Source organism: Mastacembelus armatus, chromosome 21 (genome assembly GCF_900324485.2).
Source record: "Mastacembelus armatus chromosome 21, fMasArm1.2, whole genome shotgun sequence".
NCBI classification, from domain to species: Eukaryota; Metazoa; Chordata; class Actinopteri; order Synbranchiformes; family Mastacembelidae; genus Mastacembelus; species Mastacembelus armatus.
Window position 1 is genome coordinate 14,285,653 of NC_046653.1, and position 24,180 is coordinate 14,309,832.

Below are 24,180 nucleotides of genomic sequence, written 5' to 3' on the forward strand. Positions count from 1 at the left end.
CAGCTCCTGTAGTTGGGTTGGCAGCTCGATTGTTTTGGCTGCAGTGTCTGTTTAAGGCTTCTGGTGTCAGGTCGAAAACTTGCTTTAAGGTTAGTTATTTAGCACCAATGACACATTGGACATTAGTGTCATATTTGTTGTGTTTGTCACTTAACTTATTTTTTACTGAGCGTGTGGTCAGCGCAGTCGAAAGGACACCACAGAGGTTAATAGGTGTTGCAGCTAGCCGCTAACCGTTAAAGCTAATGCTACATCTTTAGCATCTCTAGTTATGCTAATCACATTTTTCACAAAACACGTTTCATCACTCCATTGTGCCCGTGTAATGTTCATTATATTGTGCGTGGTTTTAGAATCTGCCGATTTTACGACAACGCTGTGCAACAAGGATGTTAAACAAAGCTAGCCCTATAAGCAGTCATAATGAGGAAGGCTAACATTAGCAGCGGCCGAGGCCCAGTGGGTGCGAGCGTGTTTTTCTGTTGTGTGAGTTGTAAAATGAAACATCGTACAAATGTAAATAATAAACCTGTAGCTTAGCAAACATACAAAACAAAGTTACAAGGATTGGAGATAAGTAAATGAACTGAATAAGAAAACCTCATGCTATGCTAACTATGTGTGAGTGGTTGAATGGCAGGGTGGGGCTCTCTGTTAGCTGACAGTGACCAGTGTCTATACATGTCCTGTGAGTATTTACCTAAGAAATGTGTCAGCAAACAGCTGAGATATGAAACTCACTCAGAAGACAAAACACTGTTTGATAGTCAGTTAAACTGTATAACCTGCTGGGTACAGCTGGTACTGAAGCTGACAGGAGCTTTTTGAGGCTATTTTCAAAGCATCCCCTTTTAATTGCCAGCAAGTTAGAGCATAGAAACAAGATCACCACTTAACTCTGGTTATGGCTGTTATACGCTTAAGTCTTAGAAAGTAGAGAAGTCAAACTTAACAATCTTGTATTATTAATGGAAGACAAACAGAATTACCTGGTTTGTTTTCAGCTGTGGCATCATGTCTGACAAAAGTGAGCTGAAAGCAGAGCTTGAAAGGAAGAAGCAACGCTTGGCACAGATCAGAGAAGAGAAGAAAAGGAAAGAGGAGGAGCGCAAGAAGAAAGAGGTATGTGAATAAATACACTCAAAACCACCATTTCTAATCCAAATGATGTCCCTATGAATTTTGGTAGTCTAGCAAGAAATTATGAATAACTACTATTTACATTTAAGTAGAATGCAGTTTATTTTTAATGCACTGTTTTTAAATCATAATTCTGTTTGTTTTTGAAGTGGAAATTTCACTCAATATACTCAATGCTTGTATATTGCCTAGTCAGTACATGTTATATTGATGATCTAGGATGTCGGCAAGGAAAAATGCTTCTCAAAGATTTTCTTTGTTAGCTGACAATGAGTAGAATGAATGAAAATGCTGAATGTGGGTATAATATAACAATAAAATAACAAATGAAATGTGTCACTGTGTATTCTCATGTAATACCCATAGTAGCTGTTTTTTTTTACAAGCATAGATATACAGTTTCTAATCAAGATAACAAAATAAGCCCTCACATGATTTGCAAAACTCTTAGAACCTGAATTCAGAAATGTATAGTGTCAATAAAACGCACCTTTAGCAAACTTTTGTTGTTTCTCATCATTGCTAAGTAACACTGTAAAGATGGAAAACTAAGATTTAAATATATTGCCTGGTGAAAGTATGCTACAAATTTGAGTAGTTCTTAAGTAGTTCACGGTTCTTTACAGTGTAATGGCTGAGAACGGAACAATGTATTGGGGTTATTTAGAGCCTGCTTCATTGGGTGATGCATTGTTATGTTTCTAGGCGGACCAGTTGAAAGATGCTGCAATTCTTCAGGATGACTCTGACCTGGAGAAAAAAAGGCGTGAGGCTGAGGCCCTTCTACAGAGCATGGGCATAACCTCAGATGTTCCAGGTGGTATGTTTCATGTCAACTGTTTACATAATAGTCCATAATTTTGCTGTATTGCGAAAGTCTAAAAATTGGCAAAAACCTTGTTCGGCTCATTCGGTAACTCACAACATGATACAAAGGGACTAAAATTTCATGAAGACAGTTGTTTAAATATTGGAGAGATTAATGAAGATGTAATATCAACATTTCTGGAATTGTTATTACTTACTAAAGTAATTTTGATTAAATATGCTTAAGTATAGATTCAAAACAGCAAAAATGCCCTCATCATACCCTCACCGCTCTTGAGGGTATGATATATTACTCAATTATTTCCTGTAAGTTAATAATATAATAGTAAACTGGTTCTTGTAAAATAATGGTTGTATAAAATGGATCACGTTGTTTTATACACTTGAGTCCATTTGGCACTATCACATTGCCAACAGCAGGTGGCAGAAGAGATCCATACAAAAAAAGCTTTAGAGACCTCCCAGTTAACATGCAGTCAAATTTAAAACAGAAATGACAAAACATACATTTGTTCATTTATCTAATAGCATGTCTTATTTTTTCGTTTATTCAAATATTTAATAATACTAACAAAGTCAGTATAATTGTGTTAATGCCTTTTTCTAAAAAAAAAAAAGGGGTATGCTTGCCACAGTTTATGTAAATTTTTTTACAGATCGATTTGGAAATTTTATTTGCTTTGCTACTAATTTTAAGGCTTTGCATACATTAAAACAGGCTCAGTAATTTCATAGCAGTCAGAATAACTACTTTTCAAGATTTGGTATCGTTTGTCAAGCATTTGAAATAACAATATGCCACTGCAGCGTGATGCCTTTGTAGCATTACATAGTTTTGGATGATTGTTGTCTGTCTCACTACCTAGTCCCTCCTCCCACATCTCCAACTACCAAATCGGCGGGCACGCCAAGTGAGGCAGGGAGCCAGGACTCTGATGGAGCCGTGGGACCCAGGTACGCACAGACACACACCCCTCGGCAAATGTTTGAATCACATTCATTCTGCCCACTTCCAGTGTAAGATTTCAAAAGAGTCACGCAATGCCAGGGCCCCTGTTTATTTATAAGAATTAAGTACTGTTTCTCCACCTAAAGGTAATGTGTGTTCATGCTTTGTACCTTATTGATCTTAAAGAAGTTCTGTTTGTCCTCTTTTTGTTCTCATTTATGCTTCATCCAGCAAGAATGCTTTTGCTAACATGTTTTACTGCAGATTAGATCTAAAGTACTTTGAGAATCACTTAGAGGAATTTGTCTGTTTTTGCATTGTAAGCCTGGCATTACTCCAGACATGCTATGAATCTATGTAAGGCTGATTATATTAACACCAACTGAGCTAAAACTTTTTACGAAGTCTCTTACCATTACAGTGAATGATGACAAGTTTATGCCAACTGAGTGCATGTTTATTTAATTTGTGTGCTGTTGAATTAGGACGTTCCTAAATTAACAATAAAACAGCAGGCTTCTGTGATGCCTGGGGGACTTCTTAACCCTTAATTAGAGCCCCTTCCATAGGCTGAAATTCAAGCTCCCCCAGTGTCCCATCAGGCCCAGGGAGCTGTTCCCCCTACGTGTTGACTCATTTCCCTCACCAGCATGGCCATTTCCTACACACATGGAGGTCATGTTTTCTCCCTGAGGGTTCTCTCGCTCCCTCCCTTTCTGTCTACACAACACTCAGAGTCTTTGGTGTGACACAGTTCAGGCTGTACCAGCCCCACAGGCTGCACATTACACCCTGTGTCATCACACTCAGAGGACCTGTGTGTCCATGCATTTTAAGCAGAAGCATTCTTCCCCTCTTGGTGTTGTGTAGATATATTCAAGCTTGATTTGACCAGCACAGTGTCAAAAATTATACAGTTCTCAGTATGCTCTGTTGCAAATTTACCTGACCTGTGACCTAGGACCCAATCAGCCTGTTGTGTACCATAATGCTAATTTATTTGTTCTCCTCATTTGTGCTTGCTTGTCTCTCTCACTAATGCTGACTTGTTGCTGTGACACTAACCAGGACTCTGCACTGGGACTCTGACCCGTCCACCCTTCAACTTCACTCTGATTCTGAGCTGGGGTACTGGACACTCTCTTCTCTTCTTTCCTGGTCATTTTCCCTTCTCTCAATCTATGGCATGATTACTTTGTCTTTTAAAGTCATTATTCAGTTAATGCAGTCCAGGAAAACAGTTAAAATCATGCATGAAAGATTCGTCAGACAAAACCTTTTACTTAATTCACACTGGTTGTTAAACTAATCCGGAGCGTCACAGGAAACACTTTTACTTACTTTGAGCAGCACAAAAGTCCACTTGCAAGGAGGTGAGAATTGTTTTAAAAACAGACAAGAAGAGTCGCCTTTCTTGAAAAAAAAAAAACATTACTGTTTTTTAATGATGTTGTGCAAAGTTTGAATTGTTCTGTGCTTTTAGGCGAGGGACTCCAAAACTGGGAATGGCCAAAATCACACAAGTGGACTTCCCTCCACGTGAGACTGTGTCCTACACAAAAGAAACTCAGACACCTGTTATGAGTCAGCCAAAAGAAGGTGATTCTCACATAATGTTGTATAAGTTAACCTTTAAAATCACAGACAAAAGCTCTGTGTGCATGTGCTTGTGGTTGAATATGTGTATGCGTAGAGTGCTTCACACAGGGGCATTGGTCCATTAAAATGTATATAGTCTTCGCAAACATATGTTTTGTTTTGCATCGCTTCTTGAGAATTATTCGTAATAGGGGTATTGTGAGATGTATGGGTGTACAAGTGGGTACTGGAAATGAACAAGTGGAAGAGATTTAATTTTGCCAAGCACAGAGATGAAAGTAAAGGCGAAATGAAGCCAAAGAAACATCAGATGTCAGAGCAGATATTTAATTCAGACAAGCTCTGCTCCCCTGAGCCTCACATGCAGCTCCACCACCAATTCTGCTTTGCTGTAATTAATGAGCAGGATGAGAAAACCAGTGACAGGAAGGAGAAATGCGATTGGAGGGGAAGATATGAAGCAGCACGCATGCAACTGCTAACTTCCTCTGAAGCATGTCGATATGTATGTAATTGCTGCAGTGAAGCTTTTGTGTGGTTGGCCAAAGAGAGCGTTTGGTCTTCTGCTAACATCCACATGTTGAGCACATGTTCCATAAAATAAGTAATATTTGTGGGTGTGCTGCTTGTTTGTGGTTGATTTATGTAATGACAGATGGTGAATAATGCGCTTGACTGAAATCCTGATTAGGATTTTTGTTTTGTGTTTTTTTTTTTTCCATGCAATATCAGAACTAGTCACAGAAAAGAAAATACCACAAATTACAGCTACTGGAATGAGTCTTTTTAGCTGTTTTCTCAATTTATTTGCATGAGCAAACACATCTTTTTAAGCATCTTTGAAAGCTTGGTTAGGATTTTAAACAGTGTACTGATTGTTGGTTGTTGCCTGATCAGGTGACGTGTAGAAAAGGTGACATGAAGCGTGAGTAAGGTAAAATTGTGTGATTTTGTGGAAAACTATGAGCAGAACTAGTGAAGGATGAAGAGCATCCCTCTGTTCCTCATCACTCTTTACACTGGACTCTACTGGGCATTGTAAAACTGTGTTAAACAACGATGGTTTCTGCCAGCTGTTCAACACAAGGCCCCCTTCCCCTCTCTGCCACTATGTAATCATTTCATCAACTCCCTCGCTTCGCTGTCTTCTCCCTTCGCCGAACAGGCACATAACAAAACACACTCAGTGACATTGTGCATTTTCACACCATCACTTCTGGCACTCAATGAGACGGCATCCCCTTCCCAGCTTGCTCCCCTCGGCGCATTTTTGATGTGTGGGGTGGCGTCAGGCCTGTTCTGTGATTGAGCGATTTATCATGTTGTCAAAAGGAGGTAACAGCGCAGCACTCTCAAGGTCAGCAGGCGGTGGCATTAAAGGGAGCGCTGGCCATGCCCCAGCTGCTGCAAACCAAGAGTTCCTGGGAGAAAGGAGTAAAAGATTTCAGATTTTTAACATCACTTCCACATCCTTTTGACCAAAAGACAGACTCTGTGAACAATGTGAGAATGCATCCTCATGTTTATACTCTTTGCTTATTGGTAATGTGGACAGTTATGTGGCATTTACCAACAAAACTATTGTAGTAAAGTAGTTTTTTTAAAAAATGTTGGTTTAAGTCATCAGATTGGTTAATCTCTGGAGCTGCTACACTATTCCCAACAGCAGTAGTAGGTATTATGCAGCGTCAGTATGCACTCCTCAACAAGAGACTGTAATTATGGAGTAAGATATTGTTGGAGGTTGGGGGGAGGTGGGGGTTGTGTGTGTGTGTGTGTGTGTGTGTGTGTGTGTGTGTGGAGTGGTTGGTCTGGTGCAGTGTTTAAAAAGGCTTGTTAGAAATATGAGTATGTAGAGCAGTTTAGTAAATCTAATGTTTAATTGAATGTAATTGTTTTAATCACACTGAATTCATAGGCAGGTTAAAACTTTTAATCACAAAAGCCCTTAATGGCCTTCTTGTTTCAAGTGCCACTTGTGATTGTGGTCAGCTTTTATGCGCTTGATGAGTAGTACTGTTATCCTTGTATCCTTCTGTCAGACAGGAGCTCATAATTTTGAATGGAAAATCTGGTCTTTTTTCCTTACTGTAAGCTTGAATGATTTCAGTTTTTACACGTTTATCATGTTTTTCTCAGTTTCACTTAAGAGTTTGAGTGTCTGTGTTATCTATGAATCGTGGTCTTGGATTTCTTCTTACCATTGGCATGTATGTGATCTTTAGACCTCACTGTCATTAGTGACGTGTAACCACCGTTGGAGAAGCTGAAAACAATAGACTCCTGTTTCACAGATGACTAAACAGTGTTATCAGATTGACAGAAGTCTGACTGCTGGTGTCTTTGTTTGTAGTTGCCTTGAAGCAGTTTTAAATTTGCTACACAGCTATACACAACAACAGAAGCCGACTTGTATGACTTGGAAAAGGTTGATCACGATATTGAAAGCTGGTGCTGGAAGTACTCTGTTTTAGGAAGCAGATATGATAGCACACGTGCTAGTGTTGCTGTGTGGGTGGGGATGTGTGTTGGTAGAGTTTTGTTTTCTGTGCTTTCATTCTTGGCTTTTATTCAGCAGAGAAAACCCCTGTTCCATGTGCTGACATTAGTTCCTTGTTTTGTCTGGACACACAGAGAGTGGAAGACACCTGCAGTGGAGCGCAAAGGTCATTTAGTTTTATGGCAGTACATCACTGTCCACATGCCATGTTTGCATTAATATATTGTCCGATGACTAAGACCTGTGATTACTCTCCCCCTCCAGTCCGGCTCCCTCCTAAAAAGCTTTTATTTCTTAAGTGGTACAAAAGCCATAATTGGGCCTGCTTTGAGAGGGGGTGGCAGTGTATGGGACATTGCTGATCCGGTTGAATTCTGTTAAATGCAACCCCTCCCCACCCCATCCACTACCCACCCTCGCTAGGCGCTACCACCCCCCTACACATCCCCAGCGGGGTCACCAGGATCACTAGCTTTTCTCCAAATGGCCATTTTGGCTGGCAGGTGCATTATACCCTTTATTTTCAGATTGTCTATCTGCTCCTAATGCCTGGCAGGTTGATTGCTCTAGCTGCCTCACCAGGGAAAGGGCTGACGAGCACGGTCGGGACTAGTTGAAAGACAGTGATTACTGTTTTCCTTTAAGCCTGATTGAGGCCCTTGAAAGGAAAGATTTTAACCGTCTCCTGCTGGTTGCGGAGTATGGCTGTACATTGAAATGGCTTGTGTCATCAACCCAGTTCTGTAAACTCATCAGTGCACCCAATAACCTTCTTCCCCAAACCTCCATCTGAGAAAGGGGGTAAATCACTTTATGGACAAAGTGACAGATGACATTATCATTTAGATTATTTCAGTAGGAGGGAATGTGGTATGTGGTGCTGTCTTCTTGGATTAACTATGAGGCTCATACCACGATAAACGCCTGTAGGAACCAGACGAGTAGTTCCCCTCTCCTCATGAATCTGTTTTGTCCTGCTTTTGCTATTATTTTTTACATTGAAAGCATAGGCTGTGTACTGTCTCAAAGAGATGTTTTTTGAAAAAGCATGTTCATCTTCTATGAGGTTGAACCGGGGTGCAGTTTGCCAGCTGGTCTGGCCTGTATTTTGTTGTACATTCTCTGAGGTTGAATAGGAGTTGCAGGACCTCCTGCTAGGATGGTAATTGCACAGGCTTGCCGTTCAGGGAGAAGCTTGTCTCGGGGCAGCCAGGCGGAAAACCTCTGTGCCATCCCCATGCCACCTCTGAAGAGCACAAGACAATCCCAGCATCACCATCTGCTTTTGCACCATGCCGTCATCTGGTCAGACCAATGGGACGGGTCCGGGCAGCTGCTCCACACCCTCTGCCCTACTGCCCTGTGGCCTAGGAGGGGGTAACCAGCTACACTGACAGCTCGACTCTATTGAATGGCTAGAGTCTCATTAACAGTTTGGAAAGACAGGGGTCCCTATGACAACAAGACACCCGCTGTGTCATGTCGCTTAACACAAATGACAAACTTCGCTGCTTTAGAGGAGCAGGTTCTTTTTGAATGGCAACATTGTACTGACAAACCAAACAAATGCAAGGCAGAGGTACAAAATCTTAAATACAAAATACAGTCTTTGCTGTGTCCATAATCACTGTGTGGAGCCTTTTTGAAGGAAGAAAATAATGGAGGTGGACGATGTGGTGACCAAAAGGTATGAGATGTCTGCGTAGAGGCACGATTGTCTGTTTTGTTGGAAGTTGTCACATTGAATTTTATTTTGTTCTCTGCTTTCATTTGAAATTTAGACAAAACTGATATCATGGTTTAGTGTTTTGCACTGGAATATGTTGATTCAGAAATGTTCTTTATTCAGATTAGCTCAATGGGTTTTCCAGTGTTTAACAAGGTCCACTTTTGATCAACAGAGGAAGAAGAGGAGGAAGAAATCACTCCACCTCAACCAGCAGTCGAGACTCCAACTGAGAAAGTGGACCAGAAAGTGGAGGAGGAAGGTACTCCACTAGCAGTGACCATGCATACTTGAGAAACTTAAATGAAACTGAGCCTCTTCTGTTATTCTAGTAATTTTAGTTACACTAATAATAATTGATGCAGCACAAAGGTTTCTATTCCTGTAAAGCAGTGTATCCCATCCTGTAGCATAATGACCACAAGTAACAAATAACTTCACTTGGTTTAACTTTATTTTTTCCCCCCTCTGCATAGCACCTCATGAGCTGACAGAGGAGGAAAAACTCCAGATCTTGCACTCAGAGGATTTTGTGAATTTCTTCGACCACAGCACTCGCATTATTGAGCGGGCTCTATCAGAGCATGTGGACCTCTTCTTTGACTACAGTGGCCGTGACCTGGAGGATAAGGAGGGGTAATAATTGGACAACTAGTGTAAAAAAAAGAACAACAACTTGTAATTGTTTTTTGAAGAGGTGTTTTTATTGATTTGTGGTGCTTTGTTTTTCCCCAGTGAGATCCAGGCTGGAGCAAAGCTCTCGCTCAACAGGCAGTTTATGGACGAACGCTGGTCCAAACACCGTGTCGTCACCTCACTCGACTGGTCCCCCCAGGTCATTTTCTTTTTATGTGTTTCTGTCATAATTCGACCAACACTTAACAAATTTCTCAAAGCACCATTTAGAAATTGTTTGCAATTCTAAAAATGCCAATATTGGTAGTGAATTTGTTTGTTTCTTTTCATGCCAGAACAGAAGTAATAACTATATGTGTTACTAATTAGCTGTTGCAACAATTTAATCTGAGTTTGACAGCATCTACTTTTAGCCTGAAGTCCCCAAGGGAAAGTAAGCTATGTCCCACACAAAATGTCACTTAGTCAGAGGTCATAATGATTTGTTTCCTCTGGTGTCCAAGGTCATTTAATGCATGCTTATGCAATGAATTTTGACAGTGATTGAACACAAACTGTTCACGGTATTTACTGGCTCAGAGCGATAGCCAGACCCTTGTGATTTGAAAGTAGGTATTCACAAACTGTAAATCTCAGATCACTTACTACAAGTAGTGAGGTTAATGTTTTTTTCCACTGCATAGTGTTTCTGTATGCAGTCTCTGTTTTTGAGTGGATTTAAAGAAATTCAGTGAGCTGTTCACTTTTAGTCTACTGCTGTTTGTTCCGAGCACCTTTTGGAACTGTGGGTTATGGTTAAAATTACAAAAGGAATTTAAAAAACGTGATTTACCAAAGTTTTTAGGAGTGACTTAAACAAGCCATGTATCTTGAGGAAAGGATTACTCACTCTTTAAAGCATTCATCAGCACCACGCAGCCCAAGCGAGGCTCATCCGCATGGAGCCAAGCCTGAGGGGCATGTCTGTCTCCCCCATGACATTCATTTGGGCTGTTTTTTTTTTGTTTTTTTTTTCCCCTTTCTGTCACCAGTATCCTGAACTCCTGGTTGCCTCATACAACAACAATGAGGATGCTCCTCACGAGCCAGATGGCGTGGCATTAGTGTGGAACATGAAGTACAAGAAGTCTACACCGGAGTACGTCTTCCACTGTCAGGTACCCAAAGCAAAGTCTCACTGCTTATTTTTTCCACCAACCCCTGTTTGCACACCCACTCCTCCCACCTCTGCTCCCACACCCCTCCTGCCTTCATCCACATTGTGCGTTCACCGTGCTGGCATCCACCTCAACCACATCTATCCACAAACACATGTTCATGAGGCGCCGGAGAAGACCTGTGGTGCAGGAGAAGAATGGAATCTGAGCACTGCAGCAGGATTAAGTGTGTGGGGCAGGGCTGGTTATCATGTGTGTCTAAACAAGGGCCCTGTGTTCAAGATGAGCTAGCAGGGAGAGCAGCAGAACTCTTCTGTGCTCTGCTCTGCTTTATTATAATGTCTGCCCTGAGGCTCATTCACCAAGACAAGTTGAGTAGAACCACATGTTGTTGCCTCTAGAGCGGATGTAGATGCAGGCATATTGCTCAGATGAGTAAAACTGAACAAACGTGTAAAAAGAGTTATATATCTGCCTCCAAATTGGCTGTAAATGAGATTTTCCTCAGTATGTCACACATTTTGTCAAAAAAATGTGACGTCTCTTGAAAACCAGCTTCATGTAACAGATTCCATGATTCAAATCATAATCAAAAAATAAGTAATAATCATGTTGACCAGCTTCGAGGTTTGGTTTGCTTACACTGTGAGAACTGAGGCATGGGCAATGAAAAAAATGTTTGTTTGCGTTTTGGGCGAAAGGGAACAGAACAGCACAGAACAGTTTGAGACGAAGCAGGTTTACAGCAAATTCAAGCTGATGTTTTCCATGTTCTCATTGCTGGCAACTTTAAAGATCTCAAGTGTTGCTGATATCAAGCTCTGCACTATTTTTCAAACCCTGATTGGACACAGTTCTGCCTTGTGGTCATTTATCTCATTGCAAAATTAATCTTGAATTATTTTTGATATATGTTCCCATTCATTTTGAGCAAAAATAAGTCTGTGACTGATGATTGTGTTCATCATTGGTTAATCTATGTCATTAAATTAACCAGAGAAAAAAAGCCAGATACACTGCAAATTCTCTGCAAGAATATGATAATCAACTAACACAACTAATCTAAAAGGCTTATGTTGTTTGTGCTGCTCTATGTAGATGTAGTGCTCTAGTTACTTAATTTTTTTGTTTATGTTACAGCAGAAACATAAATAACATGATACATTTGTGTCAAAAGGCTTAAAAACATGGCCAGGTTTTTTTCTAAAGATGGGCATGCATGACCTGCACTGGGATGCAGTTCTTGTTTGTTTTACTGGGTGTGGAGTGATGGCATGTACCTTTTCATCACCAGAGAACCTAAACATTGCCAATCTCTTTTCTCTACTCTTTTCAACCTCTGACAGTCTGCTGTTATGTCGGCCGCATTTGCCAAGTTCCACCCTAACATTGTTGTGGGGGGAACATATTCAGGGCAGATTGTCCTGTGGGACAACAGGAGCAACAAGAGGACTCCGGTGCAAAGGACTCCCCTGTCAGCAGCAGCGCATACGGTACAGACACAACTGATAGAGTGGACTCATACTTCATGTAAATACAAGAAGAGTAAAATTACTGCCTCGTTCTCTTCGCAGCACCCAGTTTACTGTGTGAATGTGGTCGGCACCCAGAACGCCCACAACCTGATTAGCATCTCCACTGATGGTAAGATGTGTTCCTGGAGTCTGGACATGCTTTCACAGCCCCAGGTAAGATATATACGTATAATGTATGTGTGAGTTTTTATTTATGGGGCAGCAAAGGAATATTTCTGAGTTATATAAACAACTTAGGATTAAACATTCAACCATAAAATGTAATTACTATGTTATCAGTTCATCAAATTTTAAGGTGCAGAGCTTAGTTTTTACATTTTGTGTACTTTGTCTCTTCAGTTTCACAATCCACACATTTCCTGTCCCTCCCATTAATGCTAAATGTCAAACATTTTGGCGTTGTCATTCCTCTTTGGTATTTCCCCTGACTTTACCCTCATTTTTCCTGCAGCTCATTTTTTCATTTTCAAGGATATTAACTTTGCTAGCTGTGTCATTTCACCCATGCTGCCAAGACCTCAATGTCAAACTTCAACATTTTATAAAGTGCTAGTTGAATTTAGATGCATTAATAAACTGTCAAATGATTTTTATAGGTTGTGCTTGGCAGAGTGTGTGTTAACATAAAGGCTGCATGGGGAGCTTGTTATGGATGTTGTTCTATGTTCCCTCTCCTCCACAGGACAGCATGGAGCTAGTGTTTAAACAGTCCAAAGCTGTGGCTGTCACCTCGATGTCTTTCCCTCTCGGAGATGTCAACAATTTTGTGGTGGGCAGCGAGGACGGCTCTGTCTACATGTCGTGTCGTCATGGAAGGTGCCTTCATAAGCAACCGCGATCCTCAGTGTCCCTCCAGAACACCGCCAGGAAACTAAGGCGGCTTGTTAGGCCCACCTAGCACTGACTGTCAAATAAATATAGCCCACTCACTTCCCAGTGCAACACAAATCTAACACTTGATCTCCTCCTGTTTGAGGTTTCACTCCTGCCCAGTCATCCTGTTTTTCTTTTCCGCTTGTCAGTTGTGTTTGTAAAGGTCATTCAACACAAACAGGGCACATATGCAGGGGAAACAAATCATTTTTTCCCTGTCGTTTTTTTTTTTTTTTTTTCATTTGAGTATATTTCTCTGGGTGAGAGAGTTTATTTACAGTCGCTGGTCCCGTGGAGTAATAAAACTGCATTTCATCCCACAATGTTCTCATGTAAAAGAGGTCTGGGTCTGGTCTCACAGCGGATGGTCCTCGACAGAGAAATGTGGCTTGAATCAAAGTGTCTGCTGAGTAGCATTAGCTCCACACTAAACGTCCTGCAGTATGCCCAAACACTGCAGAAGGGATAGCTGCTAGGTTTTGCACAGCAGACTCACCTCTAATTGGGGGAATAATTTTCCACCTCATTTACAATGGTATGATACTCTCATCGCAGTTAATAATGCATAAGCATCAGTCATGCTGAGTATTTACCTCTCTATGTTAATTATCAGAGCCTCTGTTGGGTAACAGTTCTGCAACATGTGGCTGAGGGGTTGCAGCCACTTTTGCCCCCCTGCTGGTAATCACATGATATAAGTAAATGATTAATGTGAATACATCCAGCAGAGGTCCATCTGTGCCTGTTGCGTTCTTTCTTAATTAATGGAATAGTCAGGTGATTTTTAAAAATTGTGTTAACTATAACTCTTTTTTTTTTTTTTTTTTTTTTTAAATTTCTTACAAGTTTTGTACAGAAATATTCAAACATGCATATTCAACTGAAGGTCATTACTAAACATCAATTTTACTGCCACGCTCACTAAAATCTCTATATTTTCACTTACTCTTCACTTTATCTGTGTGCTCCACAGCAAAGCGGGCATCAGCGAGATGTTTGAGGGCCACCATGGGCCCATCACAGGGATCCACTGCCACACAGCTGCAGGACCCCTGGACTTCTCCCACCTGTTCGTTACCTCCTCTTTCGACTGGACTGTCAAGCTGTGGAGCACCAAGGTACGGGGAGATCTTGTGTATGCTATTTATCTGGGTTGTGACAAAAAGTCCAAGAAAACCTCAGGTTGAAAAATAGCATCTATGCTGGAGATCAGGGTGTTTTATATTTATATGCAAGTCACACACATCAGTTAAAAGGTTATTAAACTAAAGTGTAAGGCAGCTTTGACAGTCAGAAGAGTCACTGTACGGGATCCTGTTAAACCAAAAGACCTTTACAGGACAAGGAATCCTAGGAGCTCTGTGAGGCTGCAGTTGTCATTAGGAAAACAAAGTTGAAATACAAAGTTGTAGTTAAGTAAATAAAAGAAAATGGTCAAAGGGTGTTAAGAGTAAGTGTAAAAACAACCTTTTGCATTTTTTAGGCATGTTTGTGCATATCTATGTAAAAACTATATGGTATCTCTGAACGAATACATATTTACAGTAGATAGGCACTTACATAGCAAAAACTGACATTCCTTTATGTGAAATTATTGAGATGATGGTTTTCTTCATCTTTCTCTCCTTCAAATACTTAGAACAACAAACCCCTGTACTCATTTGAGGATAACTCAGATTACGTGTATGATGTCATGTGGTCTCCGATTCACCCTGCTCTGTTTGCGTGTGTGGATGGAGTCGGACATCTCGACCTGTGGAACCTTAACAATGACACTGAGGTACCGTTGTCTACCAACTGCATGACTCCTGTGACTTTTGAAAATGGAAAAGGGATTTTGTGATTGCTGTAAGAGAGCCACAGTGAAATATTAATTAGACATCATCTATTTCAGAGGTGCATGTAGAGCATGTTTTTGTGTGTTATTGCTTTAGGTTCCCACCGCCAGCGTCACAGTACAGGGTAACCCTGCCCTCAACCGGGTGAGATGGGCTCAATCTGGCAGAGAAATCGCTGTGGGAGACTCTGATGGACAAATTCTTGTGTATGATGTTGGAGAGGTGAGCAGGCACGACTCATGTTTCCTTCATTTTAATGTGCAATTTCTGTTTTGTTTTGTATTTTTCTACAATCAGTGAGGTGTGTTGTTGCAGACATGATTGAGCTTCTTACCTGCTGCTAATCCCCATTAGTGATTAGTGTTTAATGGCACAACATAACTATGGGCAGAGATTGTTATGAGCAGCTTGTAGATTTCTCAAAATAACCCTTCTAGTTTGAGTTTATGTTTAGCTGTTCTTCATAGAGATGCATGTGGAGCATTGACTGCCACTGTAGAAAGCTGTATTTGAAATCCGAGTCATGGCTCTGTTGTGCCCCTCCCTCACAGCAAATTGCGGTTCCACGAAACGACGAGTGGACCCGTTTTGTTCGCACGCTGGCAGACATCAACGAGAACAGGGATGATGCAGAAGAGCTGGCAGCTCAGCGCCTCGCTGCCTGATCTAGTCAACATGGATGCAATGTTTGAGGGACCAGTGTTGAGCTTGTTAATATTAATTGAAGAAAAGGATATGATGACAACATGACTAGAGGAAATGAAGTATGGACATTTTTTGATTTTCTACTTTCTTCTTTGAACTCAGTTAGCTGTAAATTCTCTGGTCTTCCTTGGAGTAACACAGGCAGCAGGGCTATCAACCTCAGACACTAACATGAAGCTATATTCACAAACACAAAGCAGCCCTCCTTTCTTCAACCAGATGCCTTAAAGTTTAATTTAAACCTTGATTGTAAAGTCCTTACCTTATTTACAGCATGTAAACAAGAGCCTTAATTTTATGTTACTGTCGGTGCTCCACTCTGCATATTCATGAAAAGCACTTAGAGCTGTTCTTCATTTTTCCCAAAATTGTAGTAAAGCAATCACAACTTTAAACATCACAGAATGTAAACATCTCACAGCTGTAGCCCATGTTGTCGTCTCTGTTCCTCTAGACTTGATTACCCCAAATATCCTTTGTATAATACTAAAGCGTCCAAAATCCAAATGTCTTTCTATTTCTGTATTCTATACTGCACCAGAGTCAGTGCAGCTGGTTAAACTTTAGATAGCTGAAATATCCTCAGTGCTGTAACCGCTCAGATCTGCAAAGTATAATCTGAGTTTGTTCTGCAAACTCTGTTTCCTGAAGAATCATGAAGCTTGGTGTCAAAACTGAGAATGTACTTTTCACACAGTAGAAACAAACAGTTTGAATGATTTATTTCAATAAAATACATTAAGTATATTTAAATTAATTCCAAAATCCCTGGTCATGATTTCAAAATAAACACTTTTGAAAACATCTGTACATCTTTGTGTCTCTGAAATATAACCGACACATGCACACCAAAGCTATTGCACACCAGAAAAATGCAGCAACAATCCGCTCTAATGCCATAATGTCCCTCTGTAGAGAAGTACAATATGTACAATAAAATTGTGCAAGCTATGCAAAGAAAAAGCAACAAAGCCATAATCATGCAGCGTTTAGAGTAAGACAACTGCTCAAACGCACAGAATTGAAACATTCAATAAAACCATTTTAAAGGAAACGTAATGACCGGAGGAGCATTCAGCTCTTGTGGCAAGTGATGGTTTACGAGGCCTCTGGCTCCTTTTAGGACGCTGCTGTTTGGATTGTCACCTCTCCACAAGGCTTGAACTTTGGCAGGTGCAGACCAAACTTTCTCTCCACGCCGGCAAAGGTTGCTGCAGCCAGACGGTAGCCGCCCAGGTGGTCTGCAGTCACAGAAGGCAGGTCTTCGATCACACGTTTGTGAGTGGGCTCGGAGCCAGCAGGACGACTGAGGAGAGAGTCAGATTAGGCCAAGACACACTTCACAATAATGACCAGTGGCTCATTCTGTTAAAGGGATTAAAGTACTTACTGTCCCCCAAAGTCAACGTAGAACCATCTTTGCAACAGTTCATAGGTCACCAGGGTTACACCAAACTGTGGTGAAGATCTGAAGACACGAGCTAATGGAAGATAGTTTGAAAATTACAATGTGGGATTTAATATTCCACTCTAACGGTGGCTTCAAGACAATTAGGGCCACTTATAGGACCATGATCGTGTGTGCATCTACCTCCTGCGCCCTTCCAAAACGCCCTGAAACCTTCTTCCTTGAGGATCTTCCTGAAGCAGTCGATGACTCCGCTGTATGTCGTCTGGCCGGCTCGGGCCGCCACCTGGAGCCTGGTCTTGATGACATCAGCAGGGGTCACCAGCGAAGCTGCCGGTATACCTTAGGAGACATTTCCCCACAGACATAATGAAGCTCTTCACTATGCAGAGATGGTGTCACCTTCTGACATCCCCACTGCAGCATCATGCAGAGTTTGAAATGGGTATAGCTATATAGTCTGATATGACAAAAGCACTGTTATATAAAGGCAGGGTATTGTGAGGTTCAGTGGATGGAGGGAACACAAACAACCAAAATGTATTTCTTGAAGCAGAAAATGTGACACATGGCTCAGTATGAACACAACATGTTGCTGCGTGGATGCCCAGAGATCCGGGGCTTCCCAGATGTTTCCTACCTGCAATAGCTCCAGCAGTGAGCAGCTGCAGTGGCCCCAGCCTTCCATCCTCATCTGCCAGCTTCGCCTTGGTGTGCGCATAAACGGGGAAGTAGATTGCGGAGAAGGGGATGTCACGCAGGAAGCAAGCTTTGGCTCCCTATGAGAAAAACAAGATCATATAAATAAAAATATATATAACTTCATAACAAGACGGCTAAGTGGTTAGAAGGTCTGTGTTGAGGACTAAGTGGCCTGAGAGCTGTTTCATTCAACCTACAGGGGGTCTTTAGTGTTGATGACAGACCCGAAGAGCCCCAGGCAGCACTGCAGCCTCCAGAGAGAAATCCATCACACACACACACATACACCCACTCACACAGAGAATATCACCATGGATCCCAATGTGCTGGCATCTCCTACCAAGAGGAAGTCAGCATTTTTTTTAACAAGCCAAACACTGTCTGCTACTCATTAAAATATAGAGTATGAACACATCACTGGAACTGGAAAAGAGCAGTAGCAAAGAGTAATCCCCCACTAATTTGCTGTTGGTTGTTGGCCACAGTTCATTTTGTATGTTTAACACTGTTTTGGAAAATTGCAAACAGTCAAGCAAAAGCAGCGTTTGAAGTTCACATTTTTTGGGCCTGATCTACAATACGTCTGTGAACAAATGCGATATCTGCAAAGAAAGAAATGAATATACAATACTGGAGGAGAACATACATTATGTCAATTCTTGTATTTCATCACATTCAAGAGGAAAATACTGTATCATGACAATTTTAAATCAAAAAGATTTCTGTCAATGCTTATTAAAATCTAGGTGCTGATCATGAAAGTGTATGTACAATTGTACTTTTGCATTTTGTATTTGTATTGTACAATGGTATAACACACGTGCAGTTACCTGTATTTTGATTATAGGAACTGTCAGAGTTTTAAATTAATCTTTTTTCTGATGTCTGCTTCCAAGTCAGCACCTCCTACACCTACAATAAGTATATGTTTCCCTTCACTTTTTACATCTTCCATGGTGTTACATGTACTGTAGTGAACAATAAATAAACTCCTTATGTTGTTGCTATTATATTTCAGGAACATCGGAGCACCTTTCGCTGCCCTTGCATGACTGAGGTTGATGCTGCCAGACGTCATGGTGCTGCAGAGGTGCCGACCTACCTTGTAAAGGCCAAAGAAGCCCAGGTCTCTCACAACAGTCAGGGCACTGACCCTGGGCCCTGTAGTGATCTCTCCAGCCACCTGCAGACGAATTTTAACGATCTCCAGAGGATTGGTGAAAATAACCTGGGAAGCTCCGGCCTGCAGGACGCAACAGGAGAAAGAAACAGAGGTGAGTGATTTATTCGGAGTGAGCGATCTTTCTAAGTGGATTTTCTGTGATACGTGAGGTTACGCGTCTGAGGGGTGAACTCTCAGTGAAGATGGTAATGATGTGTAAGCATTTCTTCCTAGTAGTAATTGTCAAATTATCTCAGTAAACTTTAGCACAAAAGAGCTGATGTTGTCTGAGGATGGCCTTGACAGGAGCAGGAAAAAGCAGGGATTGACAGAAGAACAACTGAGGTCAGAACAGAGCAGGGGTAGGGTGAGGAGAAGGCCCAGCTCATGGATGGGAGCCTGTGACCCTGGCACCAGCCCTCTGCCCCCTTGCCTTCCCTAAGGCACCTCCTGTGGCAGGGTGAGAGGCCCAGCCTGGCCTCTCCCCGCACACTTCCCCAATTCACCCCCATTCCCAGGAGAGACCGTCGAATCACCCGGATGGCTCGGGGTCCTGGCAAGAAATGCCCTTAAGGCACAGCACCCTCTGACTCCGGCACATTTATCACCCTCCCCAAATCAAATCAGGCCCCAGGATGGCTGCTGGTGACATTCAGGGCAGGGGTCTTATCTGTAAACATCCGAGCAAAGGTCTAAAAAAAGCTCTGGCACATTTTATCTTTTTCAAAGTGGAGGGGGAATATCCGCTGCTCTGATTGATGCACTCATTCCCTCTCTTTTATCTTCTTCAGTTCTCTCTGATGATGGAAGCGATAATTTAATGAGCCATTCCCATCAGATTAACCAGACTTTTAAACATTTATAAAATAACAGGAGGATGTGGGCCAATTCATATAAGGCATTTAAAACAAAATAAAGAGAAGAAGAAATAATAAAAAAGGCCATAGAGGAGAAATATTTTTAGAAGTTTGTTTATAAGTGTTTAATCATCATACTTGTTGTCCTGTGTGGGGACCTGTACTGTGACACGCCTCAGGTATGTACCACATTGTCAAACTCAATCACACTGAGTTAGACTTCGCTTCATCCAGGACCCTCCAGGGCCTCTTCCTCCAATTACACCCTGACAGGGGTCAGGACCCCGCAAACCCCGCTCGTTTGTAAGAAACCTGTGGGCTCTGCTCCATGGCCTGTCTGCTTCACTTCACCACAGCCAGTGGAGCGACACAGTGGAAAAATTATATCTTTATTCTGCTCAAAAGCTGTTATTGCCCAACATAATAATAATAATGATAAAAAAACATCTTAGTGGATTCAGGGTCTAAATTTAACTGTTGTATTTTAAGATACTAATAGATGAGTTGAATCACAATGAATCTGTCATGTATATTTAATAAATGAATCGAATCTGAAGGATATGCTGACAAACTGAATAAGATGAAATTCAAATGAAACAAAATATTAATAATAATAATAAATTACAAAAATTAACACTGATTTCTCCAAAGGTAATGCTTTGGCCACTATAGAGAACTGGTTCAGTTCCTCCACCATTTTTTTCCCCCACAAAATAAACACCAATACTTTACTGAAATATAAATTTAAAGTACTTATACATCACATGAATTTTTGTAATTCATGGCATTAAATCTGACTAATGACTGTACTTGTGAAAAAGTCAACCAAATATACAAAAAATACATTAATGCATCAGTAACAATAATCTAATAATAAAATATATCATTGTGGGTATTTTCACTTTCACTACGTTTGCTAATAAAACTAATAGTATGTACTTAGCAGGACGTTTTACTTTACTCTCATGAGTATTCACTATAAACTGAACAGATTCATACAAAAAAACAAACTATTTTCAATTATGTCCCTTCATTAATTACATGAATGTGTTCCTTCGCTTGGTTTGGACTTCATCATCAGACTGAATTTAAAGGATCACTAAAGCAATGCTTACACATCCACCAGCAAGAATCTCTGCAGACAGGGGGATGGTATCATCTTGTGTGGTGAACTTGTCTCTGACAAAATCATTCACCTGAAAAAAAAAAGAAAGGAAGAAGAGATCAAGAAAAAAAAAAAAAAAGGCAGATGAGACACAATCCCAATCTTGATAGCCGGGGGCATTAATGTTAACTTGTGGTTGCAGGCACATCTTGATTGCGAAGTGTGTGTTTCTTCTGTGCTCAGTGCATGTTTTTCATTCACAGCAAATCATTCAGAGCAACTTTTTGAACACTCTAAGCTACACAGTGGAATGACTTGCCGTGAGTTTGATAGCTTTCTCCGGGGCAACACCAATGAGCTGCGGGAGGAGACCTGCAAAATAGTATTCATAGATACTATTAGAATACCTGACAGAGAGAGACAAAGTCTGGCTTGAAATGAATGCACATTTTTTTTTATCTTTGCTGAATGAATACATCCACTGACAGCTAGAACAATATAAGCTGCAGGGTTCTTGTGCGCGTAAAACAAACCCATAAATATTTACAGATGTGGCTGATACATCTCATGCACCAAAACACAAAGGTCCCATTGAGACTGAACAAAAGTCCGAAAAATATGACACTGCAAGTGCATATGGGATCAGCATTGTCGAAGCTGGATCGCACTGCTGGCGGGGAACAGAGAGAGCTGTGTGGTCACGGACAAGCCTGGGTGCTACGGTGGTGATAACCGCCATACTGTTTCACCGTATGTCCTTCATCAAGCCAGATAAACTTCTGAAGGAGCTGCTGAGTGACTGCTGCTGGGATGCAGCCAGAAAACGGCCGAGCGTGTCTGTCTCTGAATCAATCACCCACTTATCATGTGCAAGAGAGGAGGAAGGCAGAGGGAAGCAGATCAGAGCAACAAAGAGCTGCAGTGGTGGAGGTAGCAGTAGATGGCAGTCTTGACTTCCTTCATGTGAACAGCCCCGGGGTAGAAGTGTTGTATATCACAAGCCTTCAGCACCATTATCCCCACCTGGGCAGAGGCAGATCAGACACTGCTACTATATGAAATCTGCTGGTCATTTTCCTTAGGGAGCTCTCCCAGGTATTGAGGTAATGAAAACATGACCCCTGGGTGCTGCTTTATTCGCTTCTCAGCACAGAAAGGCAACGGTTTCTGGTATCAATTAGCCAACCATGCTGCTGATAATACCACACTGACTAATCATGATGCTTTCCCATCAGTTGTTTGTTTTACACAAAGTCGACGTGTTGGCAAGCACACAGACTTCAGGTTCTCTAACACATTTTAAAATCTGGAGGATTACCTCTGTAGAATCCGAAGACGCCCTCGTAACGGAGCACTTTCTTGGCACAGTCGAAGCTGTTTTTGTACATCAGCTCTCCTACAAAGGAGCCTGTGGAGCGCTGGTTCTGCATGCGTGTCTTCACCAGGTCGATGGGGTACACAGCCGTGGCGCCAGTGGCTATAAAACACACAAGCACATGTCGAGACTGAAATTCTTGTATTCTGTATTTCTAGAAACAATAATTTGCCAGCATTCTGAACACCTAATAAACATCACACATACTAATTTATTAGCTTGTATAGTTATCTTACCCACATGCTTAAAACTGTGAAGAATAGGGCTGCAAATAAATATTCTCATTATAGACCTATTATTTTGTGCATAAAATATTATTATCAGGTTAGGGTGATCTTTATAGTTGCCATCATAGTGGTGATGCTTTCAAATTCTTTCCTAAATGCCAGAATCAGTCCAAAACCAAAATACTTCACATTACTAGTATATGTGACTGAGACATTTGAGAAGCTGAAACTGATAAAGATGTGCCATTTTTTCAATCACCAAAATACTCTAAACTGTCCATTAATTAATCAACTTATTGTTCTACAATACACTCTTACATAGTCCTCTTCATGCATAAAGGCCATTTTATCATATTATTCCTCTACTGGTGTCTTATACAATTAAGTCATACAGTGATAATTATTCGCTCAGCAGACATCTTTGGGAAGTTCTTCAGTGACCAGAGAGAAATAAATAGAGCTATGCTTGTGCATAACCTAATAAAAACAGCTCTTAATCTCAGAATAGGATGTTTTGGAGGCAACACTGCAGCACGTTGCACTGAACTCCTGCTCCCAGCTGTACTTGTCACGTCTTGCCTAACATCAAAGTCTGCTGTAATGACTCGTCTCTCAAACATGCAAACAGCTCGGTCAGCACAGAGGGTGAGAACCAGCTCATTATCACCACAGAGACATGGCAGTGCCTTGTGATATACATCTTTTTCGGAGCCTCTCTCTGCTGTCCACTGGGGAACGAGGCTCAATAAGCACACATACATACACACACACACACACACACACACACACACACACACACACACACATCGCTCCATCCATGGTGCAGTTATGTCAGAGGATCCTTGTGTCCGTTCCCTCCAGTGTAATTAGTTAGAGATTCCAGAGAATGCGATTCCGGAAGATTTGTGTCATTCCAAAGCTCCGTCTCAAACGACAGCCTGGAGCCACCGGTGGCACGGCAGCACAATGCCAGAGCCTCACATCACAGCCCCGCTCCCTGCAACACAATGGTCGGCCCCAGGGCCTCAGCACACCAGTCTGCCCAGCTAAGGTTACCCCTCGGGCGGGCCGGGGGGTTCAGCAGCAGACATGTCACTCACCTCCAGCGATTGAGCCCAGAGTAAACCTGTAGGCAGACTCTGCAGCCTGGAGCCAGACGGGCCGAGACGTTTCATGAGCGTGCTGTATAGGAGAAAAAGACACCAGTGGTCAAATGAAACCTGGAGAAAGACAGAGGGATCAGAACACTAGCTATGAATCTCCTGGCTATTAAACTATAGCGAACCAGATACATTGTGGAAAGAAAAATGCTATGGAGTACTCAACAACGGAGGAAGGCGATGGAATGTGGACATGTCATAAAAACGTCTTATTCATCACCACCCGGTATTAAATGTCACAGCCAGAGCAGCTCTGGATACAGTAAATGCCTGTGTGAACCTGTAGCTGAGTTTTCTGCACATGCTACATGTGGGAGGCTACAAGCTATAAGTCTTCTTTTATTTTTATAATTTCTCTCTTATCCACCTCATCTGTGGATGGGTGTTTGATGTTGAAAGCAGATCCCCTTTGGTTACACTGTGGTGCAGGGGAACAGATTAACCCCACAAGGTTTTTCCATGTACAGATAAGTATCTACATGAATATTACACAGTCTGAGTGATACTCTCTTAAAGTATGCGTGTGCGCAGGTTGAGGCGGTGAGTAACTTCTCCCAGACCAGATGAGAGGGGAGTAGTGCAGATCTTTTTTTTTTTTTTCCCCTTTTCCCAGATGCTTCCACTGAGGGTTGCATGCTAACAAGATCGAGGTCTTGATCAAAGGGCTTAAACAATTAGCCTACTTCCACTAAAGGGCA

General features: G+C 41.6%; 2 protein-coding genes across 4 annotated transcripts in view; one reads left to right on the plus strand and one right to left on the minus strand.

The window, feature by feature from the left end:
• On the plus strand, nucleotides 1–16,243 carry dync1i2a (dynein, cytoplasmic 1, intermediate chain 2a). Of its 2 annotated transcripts, XM_026294576.2 has the most exons (17): nucleotides 1–89; nucleotides 1,005–1,122; nucleotides 1,846–1,960; nucleotides 2,835–2,922; nucleotides 3,986–4,075; nucleotides 4,401–4,516; nucleotides 8,918–9,004; nucleotides 9,219–9,378; nucleotides 9,478–9,577; nucleotides 10,410–10,535; nucleotides 11,882–12,028; nucleotides 12,110–12,223; nucleotides 12,753–12,886; nucleotides 13,917–14,061; nucleotides 14,583–14,723; nucleotides 14,878–15,003; nucleotides 15,333–16,243. In XM_026294576.2, the coding sequence occupies exons 2-17, from the start codon at nucleotides 1,015–1,017 to the stop codon at nucleotides 15,444–15,446; spliced, it is 1,911 nt and encodes a 636-aa protein (XP_026150361.1). In that variant the 5' UTR covers nucleotides 1–89; nucleotides 1,005–1,014; the 3' UTR covers nucleotides 15,447–16,243. The 2 variants fall into 2 exon arrangements, with proteins under 2 accessions (XP_026150361.1, XP_026150360.1); XM_026294575.2 differs by lacking the exon at nucleotides 3,986–4,075.
• Nucleotides 16,194–24,180, minus strand: part of LOC113122911 (calcium-binding mitochondrial carrier protein Aralar1) — a 17,297-nt gene continuing 9,310 nt past the window's right edge. For both annotated transcript variants that reach the window (XM_026294573.1, XM_026294574.1), the window contains exons 10-18: nucleotides 23,423–23,504; nucleotides 22,039–22,197; nucleotides 21,040–21,092; nucleotides 20,731–20,811; nucleotides 18,699–18,839; nucleotides 17,535–17,673; nucleotides 17,078–17,236; nucleotides 16,877–16,967; nucleotides 16,194–16,792 (exon numbers count right to left, since the gene is read on the minus strand). In XM_026294573.1, the coding sequence (XP_026150358.1) occupies nucleotides 16,606–16,792; nucleotides 16,877–16,967; nucleotides 17,078–17,236; nucleotides 17,535–17,673; nucleotides 18,699–18,839; nucleotides 20,731–20,811; nucleotides 21,040–21,092; nucleotides 22,039–22,197; nucleotides 23,423–23,504 (1,092 nt within the window). In that variant the 3' untranslated portion in view covers nucleotides 16,194–16,605. The remainder of the gene's footprint in view (nucleotides 16,793–16,876; nucleotides 16,968–17,077; nucleotides 17,237–17,534; nucleotides 17,674–18,698; nucleotides 18,840–20,730; nucleotides 20,812–21,039; nucleotides 21,093–22,038; nucleotides 22,198–23,422; nucleotides 23,505–24,180) is intronic.

Coding starts and splice junctions, on each gene's coding strand:
- dync1i2a (XM_026294576.2), top strand. CDS start 1,015: ATGTCTGACAAAAGTGAGCTGAAAGCAGAGCTTGAAAGGAAGAAGCAA. Junction 12,887..13,916: donor ATGTCGTGTCGTCATGGAAG/GTGCCTTCATAA, acceptor TGTGCTCCACAG/CAAAGCGGGCATCAGCGAGA. Junction 14,724..14,877: donor ACCTTAACAATGACACTGAG/GTACCGTTGTCT, acceptor TTATTGCTTTAG/GTTCCCACCGCCAGCGTCAC.